Source organism: Pezoporus flaviventris, unplaced genomic scaffold (genome assembly GCF_033815535.1).
Source record: "Pezoporus flaviventris isolate CSIRO_AGI_PZ_B2104156 unplaced genomic scaffold, CSIRO_AGI_Pfla_v1 ptg000176l, whole genome shotgun sequence".
In the NCBI taxonomy this organism is placed as follows: Eukaryota; Metazoa; Chordata; class Aves; order Psittaciformes; family Psittacidae; genus Pezoporus; species Pezoporus flaviventris.
Window position 1 is genome coordinate 453,519 of NW_026892724.1, and position 27,950 is coordinate 481,468.

At 44.5% G+C, this 27,950-nt stretch overlaps 1 protein-coding gene across 1 annotated transcript; it reads right to left on the bottom strand.

Annotated features, from left to right (window-relative positions):
- Positions 1–221: 221 nt before the first annotated feature.
- MYOM3 (myomesin 3) lies at positions 222–27,926 on the bottom strand. The gene is made up of 37 exons (XM_061480240.1): positions 27,506–27,926; positions 25,317–25,451; positions 25,093–25,167; positions 24,261–24,420; positions 23,560–23,717; positions 22,361–22,456; positions 21,639–21,727; positions 18,576–18,620; positions 18,230–18,370; positions 17,770–17,931; positions 17,348–17,489; positions 17,057–17,256; positions 16,697–16,750; positions 16,242–16,369; positions 15,470–15,653; positions 14,627–14,801; positions 13,891–14,012; positions 13,051–13,238; positions 12,750–12,876; positions 12,259–12,437; positions 12,068–12,182; positions 11,667–11,823; positions 11,187–11,296; positions 10,663–10,707; positions 10,413–10,549; positions 8,653–8,797; positions 7,498–7,557; positions 6,596–6,663; positions 6,228–6,338; positions 5,254–5,341; positions 4,167–4,205; positions 3,549–3,654; positions 2,602–2,765; positions 1,933–1,969; positions 1,796–1,818; positions 1,656–1,711; positions 222–895 (listed from the first exon to the last, which is right to left on the bottom strand). Exons 2-37 carry the CDS (start codon positions 25,421–25,423, stop codon positions 596–598), a joined length of 4,293 nt encoding a protein of 1,430 aa, XP_061336224.1. The 5' UTR covers positions 25,424–25,451; positions 27,506–27,926; the 3' UTR covers positions 222–595.
- Between the last annotated feature and the right edge of the window lie 24 nt (positions 27,927–27,950).

A 27,950-nucleotide genomic window follows, 5' to 3' on the forward strand; every position in this document is an offset into this window, starting at 1 on the left:
CACATCCAGAATAATCTAATGTAAGAGTGTGTATGTGGGAGCTGAATGTATTCCTCTGGAAAGAACCAAGCGTGTCCCTGCCTTGTGTTCTTCTCGGGGCTTAAGTTTGTAAAGAGGCATGCTTTAAGGCGCAGAGTCAGCAGTGCACTTGAGAAAACTCCTTTCTTCCCATACACACATGGACTGACTGATTTCAGGATGGATGTACTGGACAGCAGTGCTGAGGTGTCACCAAGGGTATAGGTTTAATAACACACACACAAGCATTTGTCAGCTACAAGGTAATCAGTAACACATAGTGATTTAGTACAAAAAGCCTCCACCGAACACCTGGTTCTAGTATGTGAACCCTCTGGTACTGCCCAAACAGGTTTACTAGGGAAGAGTTTCTCTGTAAGTTGAGCATCCGTGTGTACACAGACGTGTGTGTGCACTCTCACACAAACACATGAGAATTGTTCTCTAACAACTACCAAAATACTACAGTATTACTAGAATAAATGAGCCTGAATTTCAGGGCAGAGATACTGAAAGGAATCTGAGGGATTTAAATTTAAATGAATTTAAATTCCTTTAAAATTCATAATTGTCTAATTCATTTAGGCTTTTTTGTGACAACCCCACCTGTGATTTCCATTTCTTCCATCCCTATTGGTATCTCTCCATGCTTATAGACACTGATAGTAACCTGCCCTATTTCGGAGCCGTACTTATTCTTGACATAGATGCTGTATTTTCCTGTGTCTTCATTGCAGACTTTCTCGATGGTAATTGTGACAACTGTCCCCTTCACATCCATTTTGTAGCGATCTTTGAAGACAATCACCTTCTCGTTTTTGAACCAAGTGATTTCTGGGTAAGGATCTCCAGATACACAGCAAGTTAAACACAGGGTCTGTTGTAAAAACAGAGAGCAGAAATAGATTATGAAGACAGAAATGAGCAAGGAAATTCAGTTAATGAGAAATTAAGAAAAATAAAGATCAAGTCTCTTGGATTTTCAGTAGGTGAGATTCTGGGACTGTCCACTCCTTTTCCTGATATCCTCCAGTCTAATCAGGATTAACCTGTTTGAATTCCCTGGGCCTGACTCATATTTGTGCTCCTGTCGTTATATAGCTTTCTTACGCTGTACAGTGACGCTGAGCTGTGAAGTTGACACTTAGGCACATGGTGGCTCAGAATTGTCAGCAGCAAGTTGCTATGTGACAGATGGGAAAATCGGGTCCAGCATTTAAAAGGCCTTGGTCTAATTCTGTACAATGGGAAGACAACAGAAAAGATCTGGCAGTGAAACAGACCTAGTGTTGTGGTTTAAACCCTAGCCAGACAGCTTGTTGGCATCAGGGTACACTGTGCGCCACTATCTACTAGAGCCTTATACTTCTGTAGGACACCTAGTAAGCAGTGACACCCAGAATCTGTGAGAAAGAGGTCCTGTGCCACAAAGAGCACCTGTATGTGCAGAAGCATGTGTGTGTTTGGAAGTACCATTGGCAATACAGGGGCTGACCCAAGTATTGTGGAGGTACCACTCTCCACTGCCAGCAGCTGCTGCGAGCCCATGGGAGGGGAAAACAAGTAGTTCTCTCCCCGTCAGTTATTCTTCTGTGCCTGTGCAGGGGCCAGTTGTATGAACAGTTGCCCAATATTACCTTGTCCTCCATGATAGTGGCAACATCTGGCAGACCTTGAACAACCCTGGCACGACCTGGGAATGAACAAATACGACCTTTTACTTGTCAGCATACCCCTTGGCTTTGCTTCACAGGGGAAAGGAAATGAATTTACTTACGCTTTTCTGCTATTGCGGCTTCCCTGAAAGTGAGAGACAAAATTGTAGGGGTTTCATTTATTAGACATTATGTTCTCAATATAAAATATGACACTCAAAATAGATTTAGCTGTGAAAATATTTAGGCAGGAACTTACTTCAGCCTTTTGTGCTCAGCCAGGGCGTCTTCAAAAGCTGCAAGGAATGAAAGATTTTAGGGAAAGTTGCCATTTGTTTCATTTGACTTAGGACTTAGTGGATTTAATATAATGCATCAGTGTTGGAATTACAGGTATTTGTGCACACAGATACGTGTCATTATCATCTAGACAGTATCTGTATCTGCCCTAAGGAAATACGACTGTATACACTGCTGAAATAAGTGGGATTGGGTACTTAGTTTCCAAAGAGAAGTTCAGAGGAGGAAAAACCTCAACTTTGAGCAGTTTGGAGACATCTTTTTAAGCCTGAAGCCACACGCTCTTTTCCAAGATGCCACCCGTGTGTTGTGCCACCCGTTGGCCTGTGGAGGACCTGGACACATCCAGGAGCAGCTGCTCCCCCACTCATCCTATACCTGGGAATGCCTCACGCTATGGCAGCAAGGCTCCCAAAAGGCTGCGCTTCTGCTCATTCCTGCTGCACACTTCTCTGCTCCCTGTGCTTGCTCTGACTTCTGTGGGCCCTTCATCGTCCCTAACCCAGTTTCAGAGTGTGCTGGTGTGGAGCTCCAGCTCACATATGGAGCTGCCCATGATGTGAAGGGATCTTGGCAGGCAGCTCAGGTGAACCTCATTCCTGTGGCAGTGTTCTTTGACTCCCCTTACCTTGTCCAGACAAGTCAGTTGACAGTTTGTGGGAGTTGTTCCCATCAAATAACTCCAGCGTGTATTTTCCCTTATCTGCGTCTGTAGGGTCCAGTATGTGAAGCCAGATCTGGTTCATGGTGCTCCCAGCTTTCAGCCTGTCACGGCTTTCCAGTTGTTTCTCCCTAGGTAAACACGTGATATAATTTCAGTGAGTATTGAGCAGAGCTGTATGAATTAGAGCACTAACTGGGTTTAGAGCTATTCTGGTTAGAGTAGGAGTGGGAGTCAGGATCTCAGGGTTAATTTCATGGAGAGTTACGTACTCAGTCACTTTTTAAAACCTCCTGGGGCACCTAGCTCTGCTTTTGGGCACTTTGCCAGAGCTCTGCAAACTCTACAAGAGACCTCTTAGTTCTGATTTAGGAGATTAAATAGGATTAAATGTTGAGTATTTGTAAGCGTTTAGCCATTAAACATTACTAAAAATTGGCTTCCTTATATGCATGTGTAGGTGGTGTCTAATAAAACACCACTTCTCTATGAAGACATCATGAGGCTAAATTAGTGTTTGAAAAAAGTTTTATAATGCTTGGGAATATTTGTTACACAGACTGGTTTTGGGAAGTGCAAAGTAGTAGAAATAAAGAAGTTGAAACAAACCAACTCCTTTTCCTGTCTGTACCTAAGGTGGCTGTAAGCGAGCAGTTTTGCATTGTAATGAATCATTATTATTCTAGGAAAGCTGTTCACTTCTGCAATGCTAAGATAAAAATAACATGACTGCTTAGTTTGGACTTCTCAGATGTGTTTCAGGATACAGAGGGAATTACGATTTTTAGCCCTTGCTCAGACAAATCTACCATTGCCTTCAGCTATGGGCTCAGGCCCAGCGTGTTTAATTTTGATGATAAACAGTTACAAGCAGCAGCATGGCAGAAGCCATGTGAATGTATTTGGGAACTTACTTGTGATACCAGGTTGTTTCCATGTAGTCTGTGTAGTACTTCACATTTGTGTAGATTTTGATGCCTTCTGCAGTAGGCTGAATTTTGAGAGGTGTAGCAGAAAGAGCTGGAAGTGTAATTGCAAGACCACAGTTGAGGAGGATGCTGAAGAATGCACAGTTTTACATGCTAGGCAAACAAAATCCCAAGCAACCTGTTAACATTCCTCTCAGGAGAATGTGAATAGTTGAAAGTAGGATGGTAGTCTACCTCTTGGAGACCCTGGATCTTTTAGCAGCATCCGTTCTAGAGATTTGGGTCTGGAACACACATCTTGTAGATGGAAATAGCACAGCTTGGCCAAATTCACATCACAAGTGATGTGACAAGGAGCAGGTGGTAGCATGTAAAGCTCACAGAATTAATTTATAAGTGCAGAGGGGCTTATATCCCTGGGTTTATTTACTGACCACCCTCCTTGACAGTTCAAAGGTACTTCTAACACTACAGCCATGGGAAGTGGGTGGTGGTGTACCCGATCCAAGCCCAGGACAGCTCTTGAGCAGTTGGCTCTGATAGTGACAGCCCATCTTTTCCCTTTCCACTATTACTGCGTCAGCTGGTGAGTAAGTGACATACCACTGATCCTGCACAGCTCCTTGAGAAGGTCTTCAAATGCTGCAAAGACATAAAGATTTAAGTGTCTACAAGTACAGTATTTAGCAGATTACATCTGATCTACCAACTTAATTATGTTTAGGATGTATTATATCTAGTAGCTACTTGTCTTTTTCTGTGACAAAACTTGCTAAGAATGGAGTTTTTGCCACAGTCTCATTTTTAGATGCTGGGCATTTTGTACTAAATTTAGATGCTTCTCTCTTCCTTACCACTCAACAGACTGCCTTGCAGAAGGCAGATTTATGTATCAGATTCAAGTGACAGATTCAAGAGCAAGAATCAGGGTAAGATTTAGTCTTGGAAAGCAGAATCTTGTGATTGATGCTGAGTTGAAGTGACTGCAACATTACTGACTGGTGCTTGGCAGCATGTCTACCGTGTTAATAGCTTGGTAAATGCCGATGTGTGTAAATGGCATTGGGGTGTCACAACTGCGTTATGTTTCAATTTCCAGAGCAGATTCTGCCCACTGAGAAGCGCAGCAGGAATCTGTGGGAACATGGGGTTGTTTCCACTGGAGGTTGTCTCTAGCTACTGTTCTGCTGTCAGAATTCAGCCCAGAATTTCTTTCACTTGTGGGGGATGTTGAGTGGAAGTTTGTGCTTCTGGTGCTTTGGAGGAGTGGCTGAACTTCCAGGAGGGAAAAGCTCTCTGTGGAATATCAAATGAAGTACAGTATGGGCAGATACAAAAACCCCTGAGGTCACATACAGAGGAAACTTGTTCTGTTCACTGGGCTCTGTGTAACTTCCAGAATAAGAGGTTGGTTTACACAGTGCATTTTATGACTCCAGTCGCAAGTGAAATACTTGTGATTTCTCAAATGTTCAGCATGCACACACACACACACATATGGTATAGTAGATCAGAAAACTCTTTAAATTTCACCAGTAACTTTTAAGGCAGGTTTTAACCCCTATAACAGCGTGTAGGTACTATGGCAAGTAACATTGTGGTAGAAAGCTATGAAATTAGATTTTAAATTCCAGCTGAATCCCAGGCAGGGTGTGAATGTGTATTATTGCCTGGTACAAGCTTCTTTTACCTCCTTTTGTGAGATCAAGTTGGGTGTAGTCCTCTCCTCGGTCATCTGAAACAACTGCTTTGTATTGGCCCTCATCTGCTTTGGTTATCTAGCAAATACATATGTACATATGGCATAATTATTGAAATAAAACAAAACCCAATCTCTGCCTCCCCCCCCCCCAAAAAAAAAAAACCCCAACACCAGCCCCCCTCCCCAAAATCTGAAAACAAACACATACCCAAAAGCCCAGCAGAAATTTCACATATCATTGAAATAGAGCAGGATTTGGAAAAGGGGAAGAAACTGAGATTTTCTTTTTCCCTCCCAGTGAATTAGGCTGGACTGGTCAGAAATGAGGACAAAAAAAGAGGCATTTTGCCCCAGAGCCTCTTTTGAAGGGTGGGAGGGGGCTCTGGTTCATTATGAACCAAGATGCTGTCAGTTAAGGGGAGTCTGTCTCAGGTTTTGCCCTCCGTTGCCATGCAGCACCCTGGGTGCCCGCGATGGCGTGAGGTGTATCTGGGACTGGTGATGCTGAATTTGCCTCATGTGGCTTTGCCAATGCTCTTGACTTCCAGCCTGCTGTGTCCTGCTGGCTCTCAGACTCACGTGAGCAGAGATTCCCCTTCACATACATTAAGCCACTTGTTTCCTATAGGTGATGTGGCTGTTTGAAATCAAGGTGAAAAATCGACCCCAAACAAGATTCACATTGAGCCACACAAAGATTACGCTAAAAGTGACTGTACTGTCCAGCTCCTGTCCTCAGCTGCGTCTTCTCTGGAGCAGAGTTAAGATTAGAAGCTGTTAAAAACATCTTATTTCCAATTCAGATCTATCTGACTATAATTTAAGACGGTTTATTCTTCTGTGCTTTTCTCAGCATTTGCTCAGTTTCTTTCTTGTAGCACTGCCCAAACAACACATGGAATATGTATTTTTCACATTTTCATGTGATCACCAAACCCTTTGAGTTGTTTTGTGGTTTTTACCTTTTTAATGCAAAGTGTTCCTATCCCAGTCTGCGGATCAAACGTGCCACCTGCTCGTGCCTTCTTATTGAAGAACCACTGGAAGCTGGTGTCCTTGCTCAGGTTTGCTGCCTGTTTGAAGTCAACATTTACAAGTCAGTGTCCCGAACGCATTTTGTTTCTGACTGCCTGGATCTCCTGATGTGAAACATCACTTGCATTAGAGGATTGCTCCAGAATCTTAGAAACTTCCTTCCCCACCAACATTTCTGTCCAAGATTTTCTCTCAACTTTCATTTGTCTGCAGATCAGCATTTGGATAGGCACTGTTCACACCCTAAAATTCACATCTAAAATTTAACGTTAAAGCAGTTCAGCGTCTGCAGTACCTTGCACGTCAGGAGTACTTCGCAGCTCTCGGTAACCTTCCATTTCAGGTTCTCAATGAAATGTGGGCCTGTAAAAGAAAGCCGCTGTCTTTCCAGTGGTTTTCCACCTCTCCCCCGGGTTACCTGCGGAGATGCTCCCATCTAGCGGTGGGTCCCCGCGGTGCGTGTATCGGGAATGCTTCACAAAGTGGAGTGTTGGATGCAGTGGCCACCGCAGTTAGGGCACGTAAGCCTTGCTGGGGTTTAATGTCCGCAGGTAGCGCATGTTTGAGGAATCCTGTCTCACAGTGTAGTTAACGATGCTGCCTAAGCAGTCTCTTTGACTTTGCATCAAGTCAGTGTAGGAGCTGACAGGCATTTCCCAGGGGAATCCCAATAGAATAGAAAAGCCACTTATACTGAACATCTCTGAAAACAGGAAACTGGACCTATAGTCTGGTATGACAGTTGTTATTAAGTGACTATTTTTATCCCTGCTGGAAGGGGATCACCTTTCCAATTGTAGGATTTTTTTTCTCTGAAATAGTTTTATAAACTTCCCCATTCATGGATATAAGATGGGGGATAAAATGGAAGTGGAATGCATTCTAGAGAATCCTGTTTTCTACAAGGCAAACGGGTGGATCTGAATTCCATGGTATATATTCACAGTGGACAGTTTCCAGAGTTCAAAAAAATGATCAGCCTTCCAGCGCTGCTGAGGAAGCTCTGTACTGAGGATTGTGGCTCACATGGTCTGTATACATCATTTGGGGTTTTAAGGTCTGGGCAGACTATCTTAAAGTGAGCAGTCTTGCCCTAATGTGTTAATCAGCTTCAATAAAAGAATTAAAAAGGATGTCAAAGTATTTAGAGCACTCAGTGGAGTTGTTCAGGTTCTGCCAACCTGCAGCTCATCTTACCCTGCTTCTTCTTCCATTGTCTTCGTTTTGCATCAGCCTCCTCCGCGACTTTATCAAAACCTGTGAGAACAGCAGTGGTCAGACTTAACAGCTCCCACTATTTCTCAGTGTAACACTTTAGAAACTTATAATTATGAAAAATATTATCCTGAGAGCTGTTGCATTTGGCCATAGGACATCTCCAGTGCATGAGCTGCCCCTGATCCCCACTGAGAACCCCTGCATTTAGCAAGCAAAACAGGAGTTTTGGCTATACAGAAAGGTGGGCTGGAAACCCTGAAATTAAAATGTTTAAAGAGTTAAGAAACACAAAAGGCACAGAGAGCACAAAATTTACCTCTGCTTTAGACCATCTCTCCTTTCATTGTCAGGAAAGGAAAATGGGCACTTTTAGAGCACAGTTCATCAAACTTATTTTATATCCTGATCTTAGCATGTGCTGAATCCCTCTAAAACCAGCTGTAAAGGGAGTCAAGTAGATTTGACATTTTATAGACGCTTTGCATTCAGAAAGTTTGGAAGCTTTAGAAGGTCACTTGAAAGCAAACTGTTTGCAAGAACTGAAAAGAAACACTTCATGGGGAAATATTTGAATGAGAATCTTGTTACTTTCTATTTTTAATGAATTTTAAAAGGGCTCTCTGTACCAGCATACACAAGGACCCTGGCTGCTTTGTGTTCAGCTTGCTTTGGTGCTTGGACTCCTTGAGTACAGTGGACACTGGTTTCTTCATTGCATTCAGTTTAATGCAATTAACCAGCTGTTAAATACACTGAATATTCAACCTGTGTCCTGTGATAAATGAATACAGGTAATAATAACATGTTATAGAGTTTACTGCCAAGGTACATTTTGCCCTAGCAAGATAATATGTAAAACATTTGGAAAAATAACTGAGCATTCCACTGGATGTTTTCTTTAACAGACCATTTTTATGCTCAAGGACCCTATTTATAAGACCAAAAGCTTCAGTTTATGTTAAAGAGAAATTTCTTACATGATTCTTGGACGTCAGATGTGTGCTAAAATAAACACTTGTTCTCCCCATTCTCAGAACGCCATTATAACAGTCAGAAATACTTTAGGGCCTTAAGTGCTTAGAAAAGTTTCCACTGAGCATGGCAGGCTATATTTGATCTTGAATTCCCACTTACATTCATCCACAAGAACGAGGGTGAATTGATTTTTAGCTTTTCCGTCTTGCAGCTGGGCTGTGTACAGCCCTTTATCATCCTCACAGAAGTTCTGGATTATCAGTTCCACGAGACCTTTCTCTTTGACAAAGTTTATTTTATGTGTCTGTGTAAAACAAAGGAAATAGGAGAAACTGAATAGTGTTTCTGCAGCAGAACTGTTCTGAGGTCAGATCCTGGCACAGCAGCTTCTTCAACACTCAGACATTACAGTCCTTTTATGTACATATCCTTACATATACATATCCTCACATATACATATCCTCATCTGAGAGAAGTGGTGAAGCCAGTGCACTCTGATGTTCTCTATTCTGAGGTTTGTCTCCTGCTTGGTGATGTATAGGGGTAGCGTGCAATTGCTCACAGCAGAACTTTTCTCTGGGAGAAAGTTTCTGTTAAAACCACATTGCACAATATGTTCTTCCTTGTTGGATACTACAGACTTCTCAGCTTACCAGAATCTGTATGCTTTTTAGTATAACTGAAGTGTTGCACTTAAGTTACATGTCTGTGGCATTAAACTGCATATTTGGGCAATGATGAGTAATATTGCCACCCTCTTGACATCGTGAAAGCACTCTTGAACCCTTTATACGTACACCCTGAAACCTGCCAGATGCTTGAGCACAGATATCAAGGCCTTGCCCTACCATAAAGGCTCACTGCCTTGTTTTCTCTGAGCAAATATTATCGTTACAAAGAGCTCAACAAATACCTTGTGATTGTGCATAGCCATGTCAGTCCTCCAGTATAGAAAAGACAGTTCTTAGGCTAGATAAAGCCTTCAATAAACTTGCTCCCCATTGCTTTAAAAACCCAAAGTGGCACTAACAGCTCTGAAATCCCCTGGCCTTGTCCCATCCCTTTGTTGCATCTGCTCTGTTTGTTGTCTTGGCAATACTCCACCGTGTTTAACCACAGGCGAATGATTTATACTGCTCTTCATTCTCAACTGTTCTCCCCTCTGGTTCTGTCATTCCAAATGCTTTCTAAATGTTACAATATTAACTTGATATGGGAAAACAAGGGAGAGGCTGGGACAATTTGTAAAATGTATTGGAAGGTTGGGGTGCACTGTGACACATGAGGAGTGTTATTTCCAGGGCCTCAGACTGACAAATAAATCACTTTTGTCTGCTCTTGGAACTCAGGAGACTTATCCGTGTTCAGTTCAAGCAGACAGGGTGGAAGTTGCAGCTTTGCTTGGTAAAGCAGGTAAAAAGTACTCTGCTTCATTGTGAGAGATGGTGTTTCTTTAGCACCCACTGAAATGAGTTTGTTCATCCAACACAAGGCTCTGAGCAGCACGGGTGCATTTGTGGTGTCAGATGAATTACACATGGCTGAGGTTTGTGGTCAGAAAATACCCTTAGAAAAGGGCAGGATTGCCAGAGGCAGCCTCTAGGGAGGGGGTGGATACCAGGGAAGCAGGGTAGGGAGGGATGTTCTCTGAGTGTTACTGCCCGAGGTTTTGCTGGCCTTAGCATTGAGGAACACTGCACTAACAGTGTCAGTGCTGCAGCCTTGCTTGATGCTAGGACTAGGCAGCTAGAATCACACACTTGGCTTTCTGTTTATGCACTGTGGCAAACCAAGCTGTTCCAAAAGCACCCATCAAAGTATCTGATGGGAATTCAGGGAACTGGGAATGTACCCATTTGCTCTACCTCCCTGTTCAGCGTGGGGGGAGTCAGTCAGAATTACGGGCAATCGGAACATACCGGAGTACTCTTGAGTTCCTTGTCGTTGAAGATTAAATGCAGCTCTGCATTTGGCGACAGCTTTTCAACCTCCAGCCATAGCCGCACTTCTCCTTTCTCCAGAACATCGATGTTCCATCCAGATATCAGTTTGATCACTGGAAAACAGAGCACCGTGGAAGGGAATTCACAGGCAAAGCACAGGATTTGGCTCAGCCAGGGTCGTGCCAGTCTGTCCTTATGGGAGTGGCTTCTTCCTGGTTCAACTTACGTGGGTTCCTGATTTCATGGCTGCGTTTCAGTAACTTGTCCAGATCTGAGGTGCAAAGAATAGCAAGATTAGTACAACCAGGCCAAGCCAAATGCATTGTATCGATTTAATGTAATTTGCTCATTAGCTTTATTTATGTCAAGAAGAAGGTGAGTACCAAACATTCAGTAGCAGGGAAAACTAGAAAAGGTTCTGAAGATTCTTATTTACGTCTGAATAAAATCTTGATTGGATCAGTTCAGAAAGCACAGAAGTTTTAAATCACTGTGATAGTGTATCTGTGTGTGAAATCTGAACTGTGATGGAAAAACAACCTTCCAGCAGCATGGAATCTTTCTCAGGGGACTGTAAAAGAAACTGCCCTTGAGCCTTCAAGGAATGGGAAACATCTTTCTAATGATGCCACTATCGCTAAGTGATGTCAGTCACTTACTATTCCTCTGCAAGAAACTTTCCTCTCGACATCTAATATTAGCAAGTTATGGCTCATCAGATCTTTGCTCTTTTCATTTATTAGTTTTTACCTTCTTTTGTTAAAGTGCGGCTGGCCGAGATATCATCATCCACATCTGTGACCTCCACGGAATATATGCCCAGATCCTTTTCTGATGGCTCTTTCAGTATAAGCTTAGATCTTAGGAATAAAAATAGTAACAATAAAAATTACAATTTCCTCAGAAATCGCTCTGGAACAGAATGCAGCACATTTGGTACAGCCGGAACACTGAATATAGTGCTTGTTGTCATTTGTATATGACACCGAGGAGCAAGGCAAACACATCAGCAACGTGGTGGCTGATGCTTCCCTTCTGTGACCTGGAGATAGCACTGAATGCCCCATTTCTTGGACACCAGAGTTGAGATCAGGGGTCAGAGATATGCGGTTCAATAGTGTTTATGTATTTTGGCTGAACGCTGGGAGAGAGAGACATTTGGCTTCTCCTTTTTCTCAGTGGTAGTATGTTCTTTGCAGATAGTTTTCTTAGGGTATGTTATATACTCACTTATTGCCTTTCTCTTCCATCTGAACCCTGTCAGCATCTGGTGGTCCTTCATAGTCCTTTGTCCAGATAAATTCAGAGGAGTCATTCTTTTCAGGAGCTTCAAAAGCCATGTAAATGAAACCCTCTTCATCGACCCCAAGTTCAATTTCATTTGTGCCTGTATAAGCAAAAAACCCACAAGATATTCCTTACCAAAACAGGTCAAGGCTTAGCTTCTGGTCATCTAGCTAGAGTGTACAGCTTGAGTGAATTAATATGGGCAGTTTGATTTGTAATCTTCATTTTGTCTGGGGTTCATTCTTGCTATGAAGGATGAAGCCAATGATTCATAAAGCAGGTTTTTACTGGAATCATCATAGGATTTACGAACTCGCACAATCTCACCACTTTTAGTTTTATACCAGGTTTGGTTTTAGCCACCACAGGATCTGAGGGGAGTGAAGGGGGTCCAATTCCAGCTTTGTTCTGTGCTCTTACTCGGAAAATGTAGCATTTCCCTGTCTCCAGATCTGAAACCTGCAGGAAACAATGATGGGAATTATCATAAGACTAAACAAGAAGTGACACGTAGATACTAAGCAAGTGTGCATACCTTCATATGGGTGGTGGCTGTGGGCTGCTTATTCAGTTGTTTCCAATCCTCTGACCCTGCTTCACACATGTCCACATAGTAGCCTGTGACTGGAGAGGCTCCTGTGTACAGTGGAGCTTCCCAGCGGAGCTGCAAGGATGAATCCCTTACTTCAAAGCACTGCACATCGTAAGGGGGCCCTGTTCAAAGAAAGGCAGGCTGTCAAATGGTGACATTAAAAATGCAACCATCTGCATCTTGTTTGAGTTTGAGATCAGAAAGCAGAGGTTTATGATAACGAGAGAGTAGCGGTTCCACAGGAGATGCTGTCTGTGCATAAATAATACCCTGCTTCTGAATCAGAACTTCCCTGTGAGTGTCTGTGCTTTCTGTGCTGGGAGCACTCTTGTACAGACCTATAGTTTTCAGAAGTCCCTCAGATTCAGGGGAGGGTGAGGACATAACTGGTACACCTCATAATATTTTTATGTCTGTTTTTGCAGGAGAGGTACCTGGTTCTCGCATCGTCCATTCCTCACATTTGAACGAGTCGCTGGGTTCAGATACTTCCCCTACACCAGCCATGTTCACAGCAGAGGCACGGAATTGGTACAGGTGACCTTCCTCAAGGTTGCTCACCTTTGGGTTTGGAAGTGCAAACGCGTTATTAGCACAGCCCTGCGTGGTTGTCATCTCATGAGGGGAGGACGAGAGCTCTAGACTAGAGGAACTAGAGGAAAACCCCCTCAAACCCTTGTTGCAGCTGCATTTCCCACTGTACTTAAAGGCCACTATTGTATCTTAAGTGAATACCGTGTAAACTCGTTGAGGAGTGGGCTGAATGTTGACTTCATGCCAGTCCGGTTCAGCTGTATCATGCTGATCTAGGAAATAACCCAGGATCTTTGCTCCTCCCTTGCGCTTCGGGGGCTTCCAGGCAATGGTCATGTTGGTCTTCCCACAGTGCAGGAGAACAAACCCGTGCGGTGCTGATGGACAAGCTGCACAGCAAAGGGAGAGAGGACCGGCTACTCAGTGCATGTTTGGGGTCTAGGGATTGGGAAAAGCTGTGTAGGTTTGGGATGAACTGGGCTGAGGACATTTCTGCTCATTCCAGGTGTGATTCTGTTTGTGTTAACGCCCTCTAAGACCACTTTTGCAGTGTAAAAGTATCTGAAAATGACCAGATTCTTCTTTGGAAGTTGCAGCAAAAGTCACGGATGTGTCTCAGGATGTTTCTTGCATATTGCTTTATGGTTTGTCTGCCAGAAAACAGGAAGCAGAGGGTTGATAAAGTGGAGAAGATGGAGGGTTAGATGCTGGCTCATGTGGTTGGCAGGGTTTGGTAACTGATCCAAAGGAATTCACTGTGCTGGTTTCAGATACCAGCACAACTGAGCACTTGGTGTGGTCACTTGTACCAGTGCCAAATCCCGAGGATGTAGCACACAGCTAAGCCAAATGGTGATGAACTGCCCACCCTTGGTGAGTGCAATCCGTGGCGGAAGCTGCAGGTTGCAAGAAACTCAGTTCCCTGATGCTTCACTTACCTGCTCGACATTACCCTTCTGTGTAATAATAGCTCTGCATGTAGATCCATGTTTGAGGGATTGGATTTCAGTGTGTAGGGCACACGTGGATGTTAGTACTTACCAATAGCTGGCCGTACAACGATGGGATCTGTTTCTGGTGAGCTTTCACTGAGTCCTGCCTCACTGACAGACTTCACACAAAAGACGTACTCTTTTCCAGGCTGCAGCCCGGGAACAGTAAATCTGGGAGAGGAAATTAATGTTAGTGTTTGACTGTTCAGAGCACAGGTAAACAGTCTTTTGAACAAGCAGCAAGGCATTTCAGTGAGGAGTTGTTACTGACAAAACCATTACTTGCCATTCCACGTTAAAGTGCACTGTGTCATGTAAAACGGTATCAATAAATCAGACCGAGAGGTACCCGTCTGCCTGGGTTAGCTGATGTTGTCAGTAGAATACATAGGAATTTTTAATGGACTTTTTCTGCTTGCTGTGTCCACCCCTCAGCTAGAGAGGTATTCTCCATCCTAAGTGTGAGTGATAGCAACTCACTGTGTGGGAAAGCAAGCAGAAAACTGGGATGTGGTTCTGCTGGTGCCACAAGGTCCATCCACCCTCTGCAGAGCCCGAGTCCCTGAAGATGGACACAGACTTTGCTGTCAGTCTGGCTTTGGATGTAGAAGTGAGACTGTGAGCATGAGTTCACGCTAACAGAGGCCGTGGTGGCTGTGGGCGTGCAAGCCTCTGTGTGTGCAGAGAAAGTTCTTTTTTTAGCTGAAATCTGACTCCAGCCATAAAGAGAAGAAGCCAGGCTGGCACCCTGTCTGCTCCCAATGGGGTGTAATAGCTGAACTCACTTGTTGCATGTCACGGGCTTATTATTGACAGTTTGCCATTCTTCTGTCCCAGTCTCCCGACAGTATATGTAATAGCCAAGGGGCTCCAGACCATCCTTTAGCTTATCCCACTGCAGAGCAACAGATGTCTTGGTGTCTCTGAAAGCTAAAACCTGGGATGGTGGAGGCAGAGGAGCTAAAAAAGAAAATAAAAAAAAGCACAGGGAAAGATTAGGGGGGTGTTAAAATTTATAAATTAAACCTAAAAATGATGAGTGACTTGGCCTGTTTGATTTATTGACCTTTTCCAGAGCACCATTTTCAAATCAGGGCAAATATCACAGGCATCATCCCGGTCTATAGCCTGTATTTCTGCGTTTGGGTTTGCTGTATCTCATATTCCTCTCTTGTACAGCCCATTGACTGCTGCAGTTACACCTGCTCAGCCTGCTCTGAGGTGGAGGAGAAACAACACTCATATAGTAACTGGTTACTGCTGCTGTGAAACAGGAGCAGGACAAGCTGCCTCCACAGCCGCATCATTCCCTCCCTTCCCTTTCCCTGTCACCTCTTACACAGAGCTGGAAGCAGACACGGATTAAACACAGGCTTCCACTGTTTCTTAGCTTATTAAATGTAATTCCCCATCATTGCTTGCTTAGATTTACACTCCACTGACCAACTGCAAAGCAATTAAACAAGGATTTAAGGCTTTGAGAGATTTCCTGGTATCAAAGCCACTGCTGTGTAATCATATACCATGAGGTTTAACGGAAAGGGGGGGCACGGGAACCCACACATTACTTTCAGAGTACCTCTCCTTCTCTGTATCAGCAGCGTAGAGCACACTAATGACACCCTTACCCAGTTTTGCTCCAGCAGTGACAGGCTCGCTGGGCAGGGATGGCTCACTGAGTCCATACTTGTTCATAGACCGCACACGGAAGCAGTATGATTTTCCTTTAACAAGATCAAAGAGTGCAAATCTTGGGGCATTGGCTGGCATGTCCAGATTAACCATTTGCCAGGAGTTGCTGCCTACAAGCGACTGTAACGAGAAAGGTGATGATTTACAGCTCCAGCTTAAAACCCTCCTAACAAAGCTGATCTTTACAGGAAAGTAGTTCAACAAAACTACTGAATAACGTATTTGCTGCTAAACCCAAACTTTCTTTCCTTGGCAACAGAGGTCCCCTCTGCAAAAAAAAATGGTACAGTAGGTGGGAAATGAGTATGTATGAAAGGAGATGGATAGGAGATACAAACTAGCTGGCAAAATGCTGAGTGGGGAACAGGAAAATGAGCCAATTTGACATTGTGCACAGCTCTTCCACACTTAGGAGCCATATGGGCAACATAGGAAGACTTAACGTTAGTCTTCCTGTTAAACTCTGCCACTATTCTGTGGTGTAAAACTTTATTCTTTGTTTATCATTACTACTTGAATTGGTGTTGGGAGTGTGGATCATAGCTCAAGTGTGCTGTGGAGCTGCAGAGGGGCTGAGCAAGCCATTTGTGAGGCTGTCGTTCTCTGGTTACAACCCAGGGAACAGCCTTGCCTGTGCTACAGACCTAAGAAAAAAGTGATTCTGTTCTGCAGGTTCCCCTCCTATGTGTTCCCCTCCTATTTTCTTACCTTTTCCACATAATATTGCAGTGGCTCTTTGCCTCTTGGATCTGGCTCATCCCAAGCCAAAGCCACATAATCTTCTCTGACCTCACTTGCATGAACATTGGTGGGTGGCAAGGGAACTTTAATATGTCCTGTGGGAAGACAGAATAGGCTTTGCTTTAGTTAGAGACTTGTAGGAGCAAAGAATTCTTTTACAATGGGTTATGTTTTCCCATTATAAAGTAAGATTCTTCAGTATAAAGGAGGAGTCTTCAACCCTTTGGGGACATAGAGGCAAACCAAGTTTATTATAAAAGGCTGTGCTGTTCAGGACGGGTTCTGATCCTTGCACCCCTTACAATGAGGTTTCATGTGTCTGTTTTCCTGTGTTTTCTCCAGGGTCAGGTTATTACAGACCTCATGACTGTGGAACAATCATTCCTCGCTGAGAGAATGTCTCAGGAGAGATTTGAACTTACCTTCCAGGTCATCCTTCAGGATTTCTATCGTCCGGCCTTCGTCATATTGGATAACTGTAACATCAAACAGGTCCATGTTAGCCCCCGAGAGGAGATGCTTGGGGTTTGTCAGGAGAGGCAGAGCCCCGAACTGTGTCACTTCACTACACATGATTATATCCATTTCATTACACATGCAGTGAAATGTCATAACGGGTATTTTGATCTTTCCCTGCTCCCAGGAGCACTGAGGTGGGGTCAGCGTGGCAGCACCGCAGTGATGTTTGTGAGCATGGGGAGAACCCGGGCGAACCCTGTTCAGATATACCTGCAGCCTCACACTGTACTTAAGGAGCGCGTTTCCCTGGGTTTAGTACAAACCTGTCACTCTCTTGTCCTTGCTGGGGTCATATGTTGTAACTGGATCACTGGGTTTTGAAGGATGACTTACGCCCTGTTTATTGACAGCCTTTATGCGGAACTGGTATGTCTGTCCTTCAGCAAGGCCCAAGACAGGGTGTCTGCAGGTCTTCACAGGCTTCTCATTGCATGGGACCCAGTCCTCTGACCCAACAACACACCTGAGGTGAAACACAGCCCATGGACGTCCTGCATGGGTTTTCCACAGCACCATCATGAGCTTTTCTTGCCAAAGGTGGTGAACATACCGACCTTTCAATATAATAGCCCAGGACCGGACTTCCTCCATGATCACTGGGTGCCACCCAGGAGAGGGTCAAGCAGTCTTTATGGACATCATGGCATTTCACGTTGAGTGGGGACCCGGGTGCCCCAGCTGTTTCTGCTGCCGCATCTGTGGAAACACCAAGGGACAGTGCTTAGGGTTATTTTATTCTCTGTACCCACATTTTCATTCAGTAGCTTAATTTTAAGTGCCTAAGGGCTTACATCCCATAACACAAGTCGTATTTTCTAATCCCTCAGTCGCTACTGAAAGTAACATTTGGACATTTTGATAACTGTATCCATGCACAAAATCAGGAGATACCTTCTTGTGTGTGAGGTTGTGAATTCCTTTGTGCCAAGCTATTAGGAAAGGAGCTTTTGTTCTAAGTAAGGTAGAATCCTTGTACCTCTAACAAACACGTAAGTGGTCTGCTCTTTATATCCATCCAGCGAGGGCACGTGGATAGTGTAGAATCCTTCATCTTCTTTGTGAGCACATGCCACGGTCAGAGAAGCCTCCCGATCTTGGTACTTTAGTTCCTGGCATTCAGAGTTCTGCAGCAACTCTCCTGTGAAGCACGAGAAGGGGTGAAGGACTCCCCCAGCACCGGTGGTTCAAGGGCAGAAAAAACCACCCAGCAAGACAAGGGAGCTGTAAACCACTCCTGGTATTATTGTTGTGTCTCTGAGTTATAGCCGTGGACTCTGACCCTACTGTGCTGCTATGCCTCTTTGTGCACAACAAATACAGAGCAAAAAGATGGTCCTTGCCCTGAAGAGCTTGCAGTCCAGTGAAGGCTTCAGGTGAATTAGGGAATAAAAGCTATTCATATAGGGCAATGGATATAAACGTTGTTGCATACAAACCATCTCTGAACCAGGTGATGTTTCGCTGGTGTTCAGGTAAATCAGAGGAGAAGTAGCAGGAGAGGGTGAAAGGCTCCTTTTCTCTTGCAAATAAGGGTTTCAGTGGAAAAGCAAAATCTGCTTCTCTGGCCATAAGGGATCCTGTGAAATAAGAATAGAAGTCAGGATGACTTCTGAGAACCTTCCTCCTTGTAGTGTTTATTATCATGTGTTTGGAGTAGAACCTAAGCCTTGCACTTCTCACATGCAGTCAGGCCAATAGGAAAAGCTATAGCTCAGCTTCAAAAAGAATCAAATTGCTTCAGGCTATACAAAGAAATAAGAACAACAGCAATCATTTACTCACTTCTGTATATTTCTGAATCAAATCCTGACTCCTTTCCATAATACTCTGTAAGATAAGGGAAAACACATTTAGGAAATCTCCTGCCGGTGTTTATCTTCCCCTCAAACCCATACAATGATACTCAGCAAACTGGGCTTTTCCCTCAAACCAGCTCCTACTGCGAACCTTCAGAGTGTCGTCATGGGGTAACACATGCATTTGTTTGACAGCTGATGATTGTCACAAACAGCTGAGGATGCAGCTCCCCAGGAACTGGTTCATATGATGCAAGTGTAAGGAGTACTGCTGTTAATGCTCGTGAGTTGCTCAGAGCTGAGGGTTTCCACTTGGGCTTCTGCCTTGGTAAGCTGCACTGGGGATGTTTTGCTGGATCAAAGCCTGCATACAGGGAGCTGCAGCTTCTGGCATGAGCATACTGGTATGGTAGTGTCCCATAGGATCACCCATAACTGCAGTGCCTCAGTGATGTCTCTGTCTGGAGGCCGAGCAGGACAGGGACTCGACACATACAGCACAGAAAAGGGGTTATAAACGTTACTGAAAGTGGGATTTGGCCAAACCCCTGGGTTTAAGCAGCATTCCCAGCGGATGATGTGGGATTCTTGAAGACTACGGGTGACTGGGACTTCAAGCTTTAACTGAAGTAAAGGCTATCTGTCCTGAGACATTGAGGTAACTCCTGGAGCTGAGGGAAGTGTGCTTCCTACCAAAACACTTGCTTCAACAGCCGTGGGTTCTTTGGAAGCATTGTACCTGAGTGCTTCACTGATCTAGCTTGTGAGCACTGCTCATGGCAGCACTAAATGAATCGCTTGGAGCTGCAATCTAAGAAGTGATGCACTTAACACAGGGTGCAGCTGAGATGCTTCCCTTTCTTATCTTTATAAGCCTCAAGAAACACACATAAAATAACGTCTCTTTTTTCAGTGAGTGGAGCTTGACAGTAGCAGAGCTCACTCATAAGCAAAGGTGAGGACTGAGTGTTAACAGCTGAAGAGGAAAGAAATAGAATGATGAGAAGTGGAGTGCAAGCCTCATCCTGGGTCCTGTGAGACCCTCAGCAATGTCTTTAGGGAAGGTGAACTGCTGCTGCAGGAATCACGGATCTCGGAGACCCTCCCCTGGCATCAAGGGTATTCCAGACAGCATGGGGCTGGGAAGAGAGATGCCGTCAGCCTCCCTAGCAGGATAAGGAATGTTTCCAGTGGAGGCAGGATTAAGGCCTCGGTGTAGTCTCTATTTTCAGAATGTTAAATGCAAATAGAAAAAGGAAGACTCATGTTACTGGGGTGGCGTCAGGCAGGGTCAAGGCAGAAGGACCAGAGCAGGCCTCTCACCTGCAGTCACAAGGAGCAGTGTTTGCAAGGGGTTTGAAATGTGGGTCAGGCTGATGCAGGGCAGTTCAGTCAGGCATTAGAGGTGAAGAGAACAGGCCCCTCCAAGGTTCTGTGGGACACATCACAGCCCTTACTCTTATCATCAGGTCATCAGACCCTAAAGATTCTGACTGGAATTGGGGGGAGTCTGTCATTATTGCTATGGATTTTATTGTTGAGACAGCCGCCTGTGCTTTATGGCAAAGGCTCCATTCCTGAGGTCTGGATATACCATAAGAACCTCTACAGCAGAGAAGTGTTGCACGCCTGGTGGCTTTTGCTGCATTTCTGCCTTTGGGTAAGGGGAATAGGAACCTGGGCAGACTTGCAGCTGAAGGTTTTCTGGGCTATCCACATGTCTCTTTACAACTGGTAAATGCATGCTGCGTATTTCCAGATATGCTGAATGTGACACTGTTTAATTAAAGGATTTGGAACTGCCATAAGCAACACACTTCAGACCAATTCTGGAGCCACATTCTTCTGTACGTGTGTATATCCCCAAACGGCATTCATGCAAAGAATAAGTGTGTGAATAACATAACCCATGACAGAGCCAAGAATGTATTAAAGCACTAAAAATAAAAATACTGTCTAAACCAAAGAAGACCCCTTCTGACTGAAGAAATAGCTCGAGCTGGCTTTGCAGTTCAGTCAGTCAAAGAAACCCATCTCTTCATGACCAGTAAGATCCAAAGCAAACCTCTTCCCTTCCTTGTCATTTGCTACCACTGGAATTACTCCCTGGGCTTGGTCAGTCCCACTGAAGCATTTAGTTCTCTGCAGTTCTGTCAGTCTATTCTGTTCAGGCTTTTTATGACAAAATTGTTATTTTTTTATATATATGCATATATATACATAGATGAAATGTGAACAGCAAAACTATTATCCTATGAGACTGCACTGCATATTTCTTAATGCTTTATATAACTCCCCTTTTGAGGTGCTGGTAGTTTGCTTCCTTCACCATATGTCTGGATTTGGCTTGTGCAGAATGTGCATCTATGAGTCTACGCCAGCTATTTTAAGAACAGCAGAGATCAAAGAAGAAGACCTTGTATTTGTTCTTGGTAGTTATTGGTTTGAGAGAGAAATACAGTATTCTGTGCACCATCTCACTGCAGTGTCCCTCTGAAGCCACATGCCTGTTAGAAATGCAGCAGACTCTTTCTAAGCCTGTTACATGTCTAACTTACAGCTGATTCGTACCAGTCCAGAAGAAGTAAGTGCCTCAGTTTAGTACAGTTTCAGCACATAAGGACAGCTGTGTCCCTATGGAATCTGAAAGATTTTGCCTCAGTCCAGAAGCAACTGAGAAAGAGGAGCCCTGGTATCAGGCACATACGTGCCAGTTAGTGGTAGCTAAGGATTATATTAGCCAGTTGTGCTTTCTCCTCACTAATAGCTGAGAGTTCTCTCCTATTAACAGAGTGCTCACTTCTTTCTCTTTTTTTGTCTTGTATTATATTAGATTAGATATATTATTTTCTTATATATACATAATATATATACATAATATTATGTATATATACAAAATATGTATATATAATATATACAAATATATATATTTGTATATATAATATATACAAAATATATTATATACATTATATAATGAATAGCATTGAAAATAGTTTTAAGAATCTAAGGAATCGGAAAGTTTAAAACCAAAGGGACATTTTCTACTTACTCCTGACAAGCACAGTGGCAAAGGAATAAGCCTCGCCATACTGATTCTTAACTTCAACGCTGTATTCAGCAGAATCTTCCATGGAGCATCTGAAAAAAACCCCAACATTTCCCCTCCTTTTTAGCTTTCAGTTATTGTTCAGCCTTGTGACCTTGAATTTGTCACAGCACCCCTTTAATCCCAGAAGTCAGAAGGAGAGACTGGCTTTTTAGCAAGAAGCTGCTGTTTCACTGATTACAAAGATTTCTTATACTTGTGGCCAATTTTTTTGTCTCGGTACCCAGAAGAAAAGCATCTCAAGTGATGAACAAGCAGAAGACCTGTGGAACACTTTGTTCCACTGAAGACATGTGCGTCTTTAGCACATGTGTAATTTGCAGATCTGAACTATCAGTTACATAGATGCTAAATCACAGTGGCGTGTGTGCTCATGAAATGCTCCTAACGGGCACGGCCTTGCCCTGAATGAGGACATTTTGGCCATGCCTAGAAAGAGGAGCAAAGGCAAAAAGGTTCTGCATGTTTTGGTAGACATTTTAAGCCTCATGAACTGCTGCTGAGATCGCTTCCTGATGCCAGAGGTTTGGCTCCATCACGCTGCAGTCAAGCAGGTCAGGCTTCAGAGAATGATGTTTTTCTATTTAGCATGCACAGAGTGGGGCTTTAGGGAGAGCAGGTCTTACTAAACTGAAAACCAGCTCAGACAGGAGCACACACGTTACCTGCTGATGTGCAGGGTCAGCATCCCAAACTTGTTTTTTATCTTGTATTTTCCTGCTGGGGCCAGGCGAGGGTCAATGCGCACCCCGTTCTTGTACCTGCGTGAGCGCAAAGGAGTCGTGCTGAGAGGCAGAGAAATGCACTGGGAAAACCCCACTTTATTCTGAAATGAACCATGTCAAGCACAACAGAGGCACAACAGGGAAGAGGAGCAGACACCATTCCCTCTCCCAGGGGTCTCCCATGTCAGTCGAGCAGAGCCCTGCAAGCAACCAGACATCCCCCAGCCTGTCCGTGCCCCTTCCCCAGGCCTGCTGCAGGCTGTGGTGGCAGCTTCATGTTGGTGCTTCCTCCCCAGTGTATGCTCCCTGCACTGCAGCTTGTGGGAGGGAGTGGGAGCAGATGGCTCCTGCTTTTCTTTCCCCACTGGGGATCTGTGGGAGGTTCATACTCTCTTTGCTCTTTGAAGAATCCAAAGAGGTTGCTCTGGAAGGACAGAGGACGTCAGGAGCTCTGACAATAGCAGAGTTAGCTGCCTACGAAGTCATTAGTAATCCAAATGTTTGCATACTTCAAACCTTCCATGGGAGGAATGGTTAATCGCTCCAACAAACAGATCCAAAAACACTTTGCAAATTGTTTTGGAGCTGATCTTTCGTTTGTTTCCATCCCTCTTTTATTAATGGTAAACGCTGCAGTCAGGCCCAGTACATCACCCTTCCTCTGCTGAGTAAACGAAAGAATTGCTTTGTATTTTACAAATTGTAGAGGCAGTAACAGTTTAGTGGCACAACTTGCATGGTATCCACGGTAGCCAAAGAGTCCACACCCCCCCCTTGGCGGTGTGTATGTGTGCAGTGATTTAGCGCTGACAATAAGTTCTGGTTTCTCAGACGTAAATCCCAAGTTTGCACTCAGGCTGGAGGTCAGCAGCCAGGGAAGCAGGAAAACCTATGTGAATATCAGCCCTATCCCAGAAGGAGCCCCAGGGGACTTTCCACTGCCTCTGCAGCCCACTGAATGGTTCATGCCTTTATTGGTCCTAACAGTGGGACTGGAGGATTGAGGTGTTTCCTGTGGTTTCTGAAGCTCTCCCTTCCTCCTCCTAGCAGGACACACACAGCTGTTAGTCCCCTGCCTGCTTCCCCAGACACACACAGGCTGTGAGTAGCAGCAGGAGTTATGGCTGGGGCTGACGTACCATGTAACCTGCGGCGGGGGGGAAGCCAGGACCGTGCATGCCAGCGTCACCTCCATCCTCTCCCAGACAGTGTGGACTCTGAGCGGGATCCAGAACATCGGCGCCCGCCCCGAAAGCAGCTCAACGTATTCCTTCTCCATACGAGCCTTTTCTAGAGCCTGTGACAAGGCAATAGTGGCACGGGCTCTTTTACAAATAAAGGCAATAGTGCACAGAGCCTTTTACAAAAGGGACGTGTGTGATAGTGCTTCAGTGCAGGAGTGTTAGGCCTTGTCCCTATCGCTAATGGTTTTGAGTTTCTCCCAACACCTGATCAGGTTTAGGATCCTCTCTGGAATTCTACTTCATCTTGGCATTTCTGCTAGAATAGAGATGACTGAATAGGGATGCTGGAGAGGGACTCTTCATTAGAGACTGTAGTGACAGGACAAGGGGTAATGGGTTAAAACTGAACCAGGGGAAGTTTAGGTTGGATATAAGAAGGAAATTCTTTCCTGTTAGGGTGGTGAGGCACTGGAATGGGTTGCCCAGGGAGGTTGTGAATGCTCCATCCCTGGCGGTGCTCAAGGCCAGGTTGAACGAGGCCTAGGGTGATATGGTTTAGCATAAGGTGTCCCTGCCCATGGCAGGGGGGTTGGAACTGGATAATCTTAAGGTCCTTTCCAACCCTAACGATTCTGTGATTCTATGACTGATCTGACCTTCCTCCGAAGGGCCTTCCGGTCAGCTCTCACACGCAGCAGTCTGCAGTTCCAGATAACCTCCTTTTCCAACTTCTCCATGTAGTTCCCAAAACGAATTGTCTTTTGCCCCCTCTGTTCTAGCTCTAGGATGTCAGCTTCTCTTCTTATCTTGTAATCCCTGGAACACAGGATGACAAAAGCCAACAGAAGTTAGGGTAATGCTTTTCATTTTGTTTTGGTCTTTTTGGTTGTTGTTTTGCAGCGCATATTTTTGGTTACATCAGAATAGGTGTTAAGGACAGAAACATCAGCTTGCATGTGGTGTGAGTAAGAACATCCTTCCAGTGTGCCTCATAGAAAGCAGCAGTTTTGCCATGAGAAACAGTACTTTAGTGGCAGAAGAAGGGGTCCCACTATTTGACCACTTTTAATCCCAGGCAGGGCACTGGGAGAAGGATTAAAGGGAGGAGGGATGTTGCTAACTACTGGGGTTGTTCAGCCATGACAGAAGGGTGGGCAGCAGGGTCATTGCCAAGACCCTGCTTTTCTAGGAAAGGAAGGGAGTTCCATCTGTTACCATTATTTTAGTAACCTGACCCTATTTACCGTTTATTCCTATAAAACCTGGTTTCTCTTACACCCTCACTTGTGAGCAGGGCAGTAGTGCTCATTGTCACAGGTACCAGGGGGCTGCAGTTTCATTTCCTGCATTGTAGTTGAAGTTGGGTGGTTTTGTTTTTAAAGGAAGAGCCTCTTGGTTGAACCTGAACAAAACGAGTTGGAAATGTATATACATATGTGTGTGATGGTGCATATAATGGCTGCATGGGAGTGCTGGTTTCTGACTTACAGTGGGATTTCGGAGGTCAAGGCAAGGGCAGCTGCTATGGATAAGTCTGAAGGGCTGAAAGTCTCCTCTTCCTCACTTCCAGAGGCAGACACATGTAAAAGAATCCAGACAAGGTTCCACAATCTCATAAACTCACAGTTCAACAGGTGGGAATGCTCAGTGTGGGGTACAGAGCATCCTGCTGGACCCGGCTCTCCCTGCCTGTCCCCAGCTCTGTGGCTCACCTGGTTTTGAACTTTTTCTTCCTAGTGGTGGAGGTCATCTGCAAGCTGTGTTGCCTCTCCTCCTTGTGCTCCTCCTCTCTCTGGTGGAAGAAGGTTCGGGTTCCCATGATGGGAAGTCAGAAATGAATTTTCTTGCTGGACTAGAATAAGATATAAAGTGGTTTTTAAATAAGACACTGTAACAGAACCTCTTTAGGTTATCCTAAGTCCTTGCTTTGCTTTGACGTTCAAGGGCTGTGAACAAAAGTTCATAGGATATTGTCTTGTGGCATTCAGACTGTGAAAGGGGTTTGTTTCGAGATGCTATTGGGAAAAATGGAATGAGATGGAGAAAGAAGAAATCAGTAAGTCTCCAAAGGCAGCTAAAGCTGTACCACAGCAGTAAGCAGTCAGCCTTCTGTAGGTAGGTTTGTTTTCCTGGGACTGAGGTTATGCTCTAAAGCTGGTGGATATTCTCCCAGGGAGTTCCATTAGATCAGAGCCCCAATATAGCCCGCAGACGGATGAGGAGGGATTGGAGGGACACAGGTTAGGGACAAAAGAAAGAACACCAGATGGTGAGAGATGGAGGAGGAGTTTAGGAAATAAGCAACTTTTCAGTCTGCAAACACTATTGCAGGCGTAGGTGTGATGCCAAGCAGCCCACGACCAGTGGTGATGGCCCTGTGTGCTGACCCAGCCTGGAGCTGTGGGGTTAGGTGGGCGATGCTGCTGTGCAGAAACCACTGGGAGTCTGTGGCAGCTGGAAAATCCGAGTGGGTTTTCTGGAATTAACCTGTTCCAGATGCCGAGGTAGAGCACTTCTTCAGCCTGTATTCCTACCTGCCTAGCTGGGCTGCTGACAAGGTACAGTTCAGTGCAGTTCAGGATAATGCTTTATCCAGTGCTTTGGCTGGATCCAGAGAGATCAGGTGTGTCTTCCTAGGACTTACAGAAGGTTGATAAATCCTGGAGAAAGCTTAGCACCCTTCAGAAAGTTCTCTTCAAAGGAGCTGGTCAGCGAACAGAGCAGCATTCCCAGAGCAATCCCTCCCCTGCAGGTGAACCACAGGGAGCAGCATCGGTGTTCCTGGCTCCCGTCCCTCTCCTGCAGTTGTTGCTGAAGAGCTGGGCTATTGCTGCAGCCTTTTGTCGGGAAATAAGGAGTGCTGCTTTCAGACACTGAGTAAGGAGGGGGCATTACACAAACTAAATCTTAAAGGTGTCCTTCCTTACCTCATTCTGTCCTGCAGCGGGCTCACAAACGTACAGCCCTTACCCTGTGCACATATGCAAGTTCGGAGAGCTCAGGTTGCTTTGTAAAAGCAGCTTTGGAAATGTAATTGTTGCTGACTAATATTTGTTCAGTCACACTTGCAAAGATTTCCCTTGCTCATGTTCCAGTATTGAATTTTTCCCTTGGCAAATTCCACACCCAGATTTTACCTTTCTAATCCTAACGGGATAAACAGCCCAAACCCCTCAGCTTTTACAGCACTACAGCTTGCTGTTAATGGAAACACATTCCTTAAAAGCAGCTCATGGAAAAGCACAGTTGTACGCAAAAGCAGAGTTGTGGTAAATGCAAAATAGTCCCAAATGCAAATGAACATACAGAATTACCATCGTAATATATCCTCAGCAGACACTAACTTTGGAAGAAACAAAGAAATGTTGGCAAGTATAAGGAAGAGAAAATAAAACAGGCTGCTATGGAAAAAGTATCTGTGTAATGTCATAGGATACTCCTCTCCTCAGGACTGTTTCAGCTGCAGAATGGCCACTGGGCATCAGATCTTTGTTTCCATGTTCAGGAATAGTTATCGACCCCAATTAATATTTTCAATATGATCTTTTTTATGTTTCCTTGGAAAATTGTCCGTGCTTTATAATGTGGTGGTTAACGTAAAGACGCGGTGTTTGCGTCTGTTAATGAACTGACCTGTACTTTTCAATCCAAGTATTTGATTTTCTAAACAGACCAGTAACCCAGAACAGATTCTTGTGAGAGAACGTGAATTAAATCAGTATTTTCAGAAGAACAACACTGGGAAAACACAATTACACGTTAAAGCAGATCCCGTCACAAAGCAGTCTATTTCTGAAATGCAATTCAAATACAATGAGCATAAAAATAACTGATGCTGATATGAAGATCTTATAAAATCTTACTATAAACAGTAGTTTATTTACAGATAAACCAAACTCACCCTGTGAAGACAACAGTGCGAGTGCCTGTCCTCGGGGAGGAGAAGGGACAACGGAGCAGTTCCTTCTCCCTCTTGATGACACTAAGAATGACTCTCCCCAAAAGAATGTTCCCCATGTTTGAGTGCCCATCCTGGAGTCTTAAATATAGCGTCCGGCCGTGCCACCGCGGGGACAGTGGGGAGACCCGACGGGGCTGCTGCCGTGGCAACTAACCACAGGCTCCTGTTCAGATCAGGCAAAGCATCTTTGCCAAAAGGTGTAAGGAAAGACAGGCGTCTCCAAAATTCAGGCATGAGGGTATTGGATTATCAACTGCTCATTGAGGATAGGAGCTCACAAAGCATCTAAAATGAATGATGAATATTTTAGTCTCCTGTAGGAATTCCCCTGATGTTAACGTTACTATTGCTGCTATTGAGTGAAATTGTTTGCTTTGACATCTCT

What these genes read in the sequence shown, in the direction of transcription:
- MYOM3 (XM_061480240.1), bottom strand. Translation starts at nt 25,423, where the DNA reads ATGGGAACCCGAACCTTCTTCCACCAGAGAGAGGAGGAGCACAAGGAG. An exon ending in GGAAGGCCCTTCGGAGGAAG is followed by an intron (nt 23,718 to 24,260) that starts GTCAGATCAGTC and finishes GCCTTGTCACAG; the next exon opens with GCTCTAGAAAAGGCTCGTAT. An exon ending in CGTTGTACGGCCAGCTATTG is followed by an intron (nt 13,239 to 13,890) that starts GTAAGTACTAAC and finishes TTTGCTGTGCAG; the next exon opens with CTTGTCCATCAGCACCGCAC.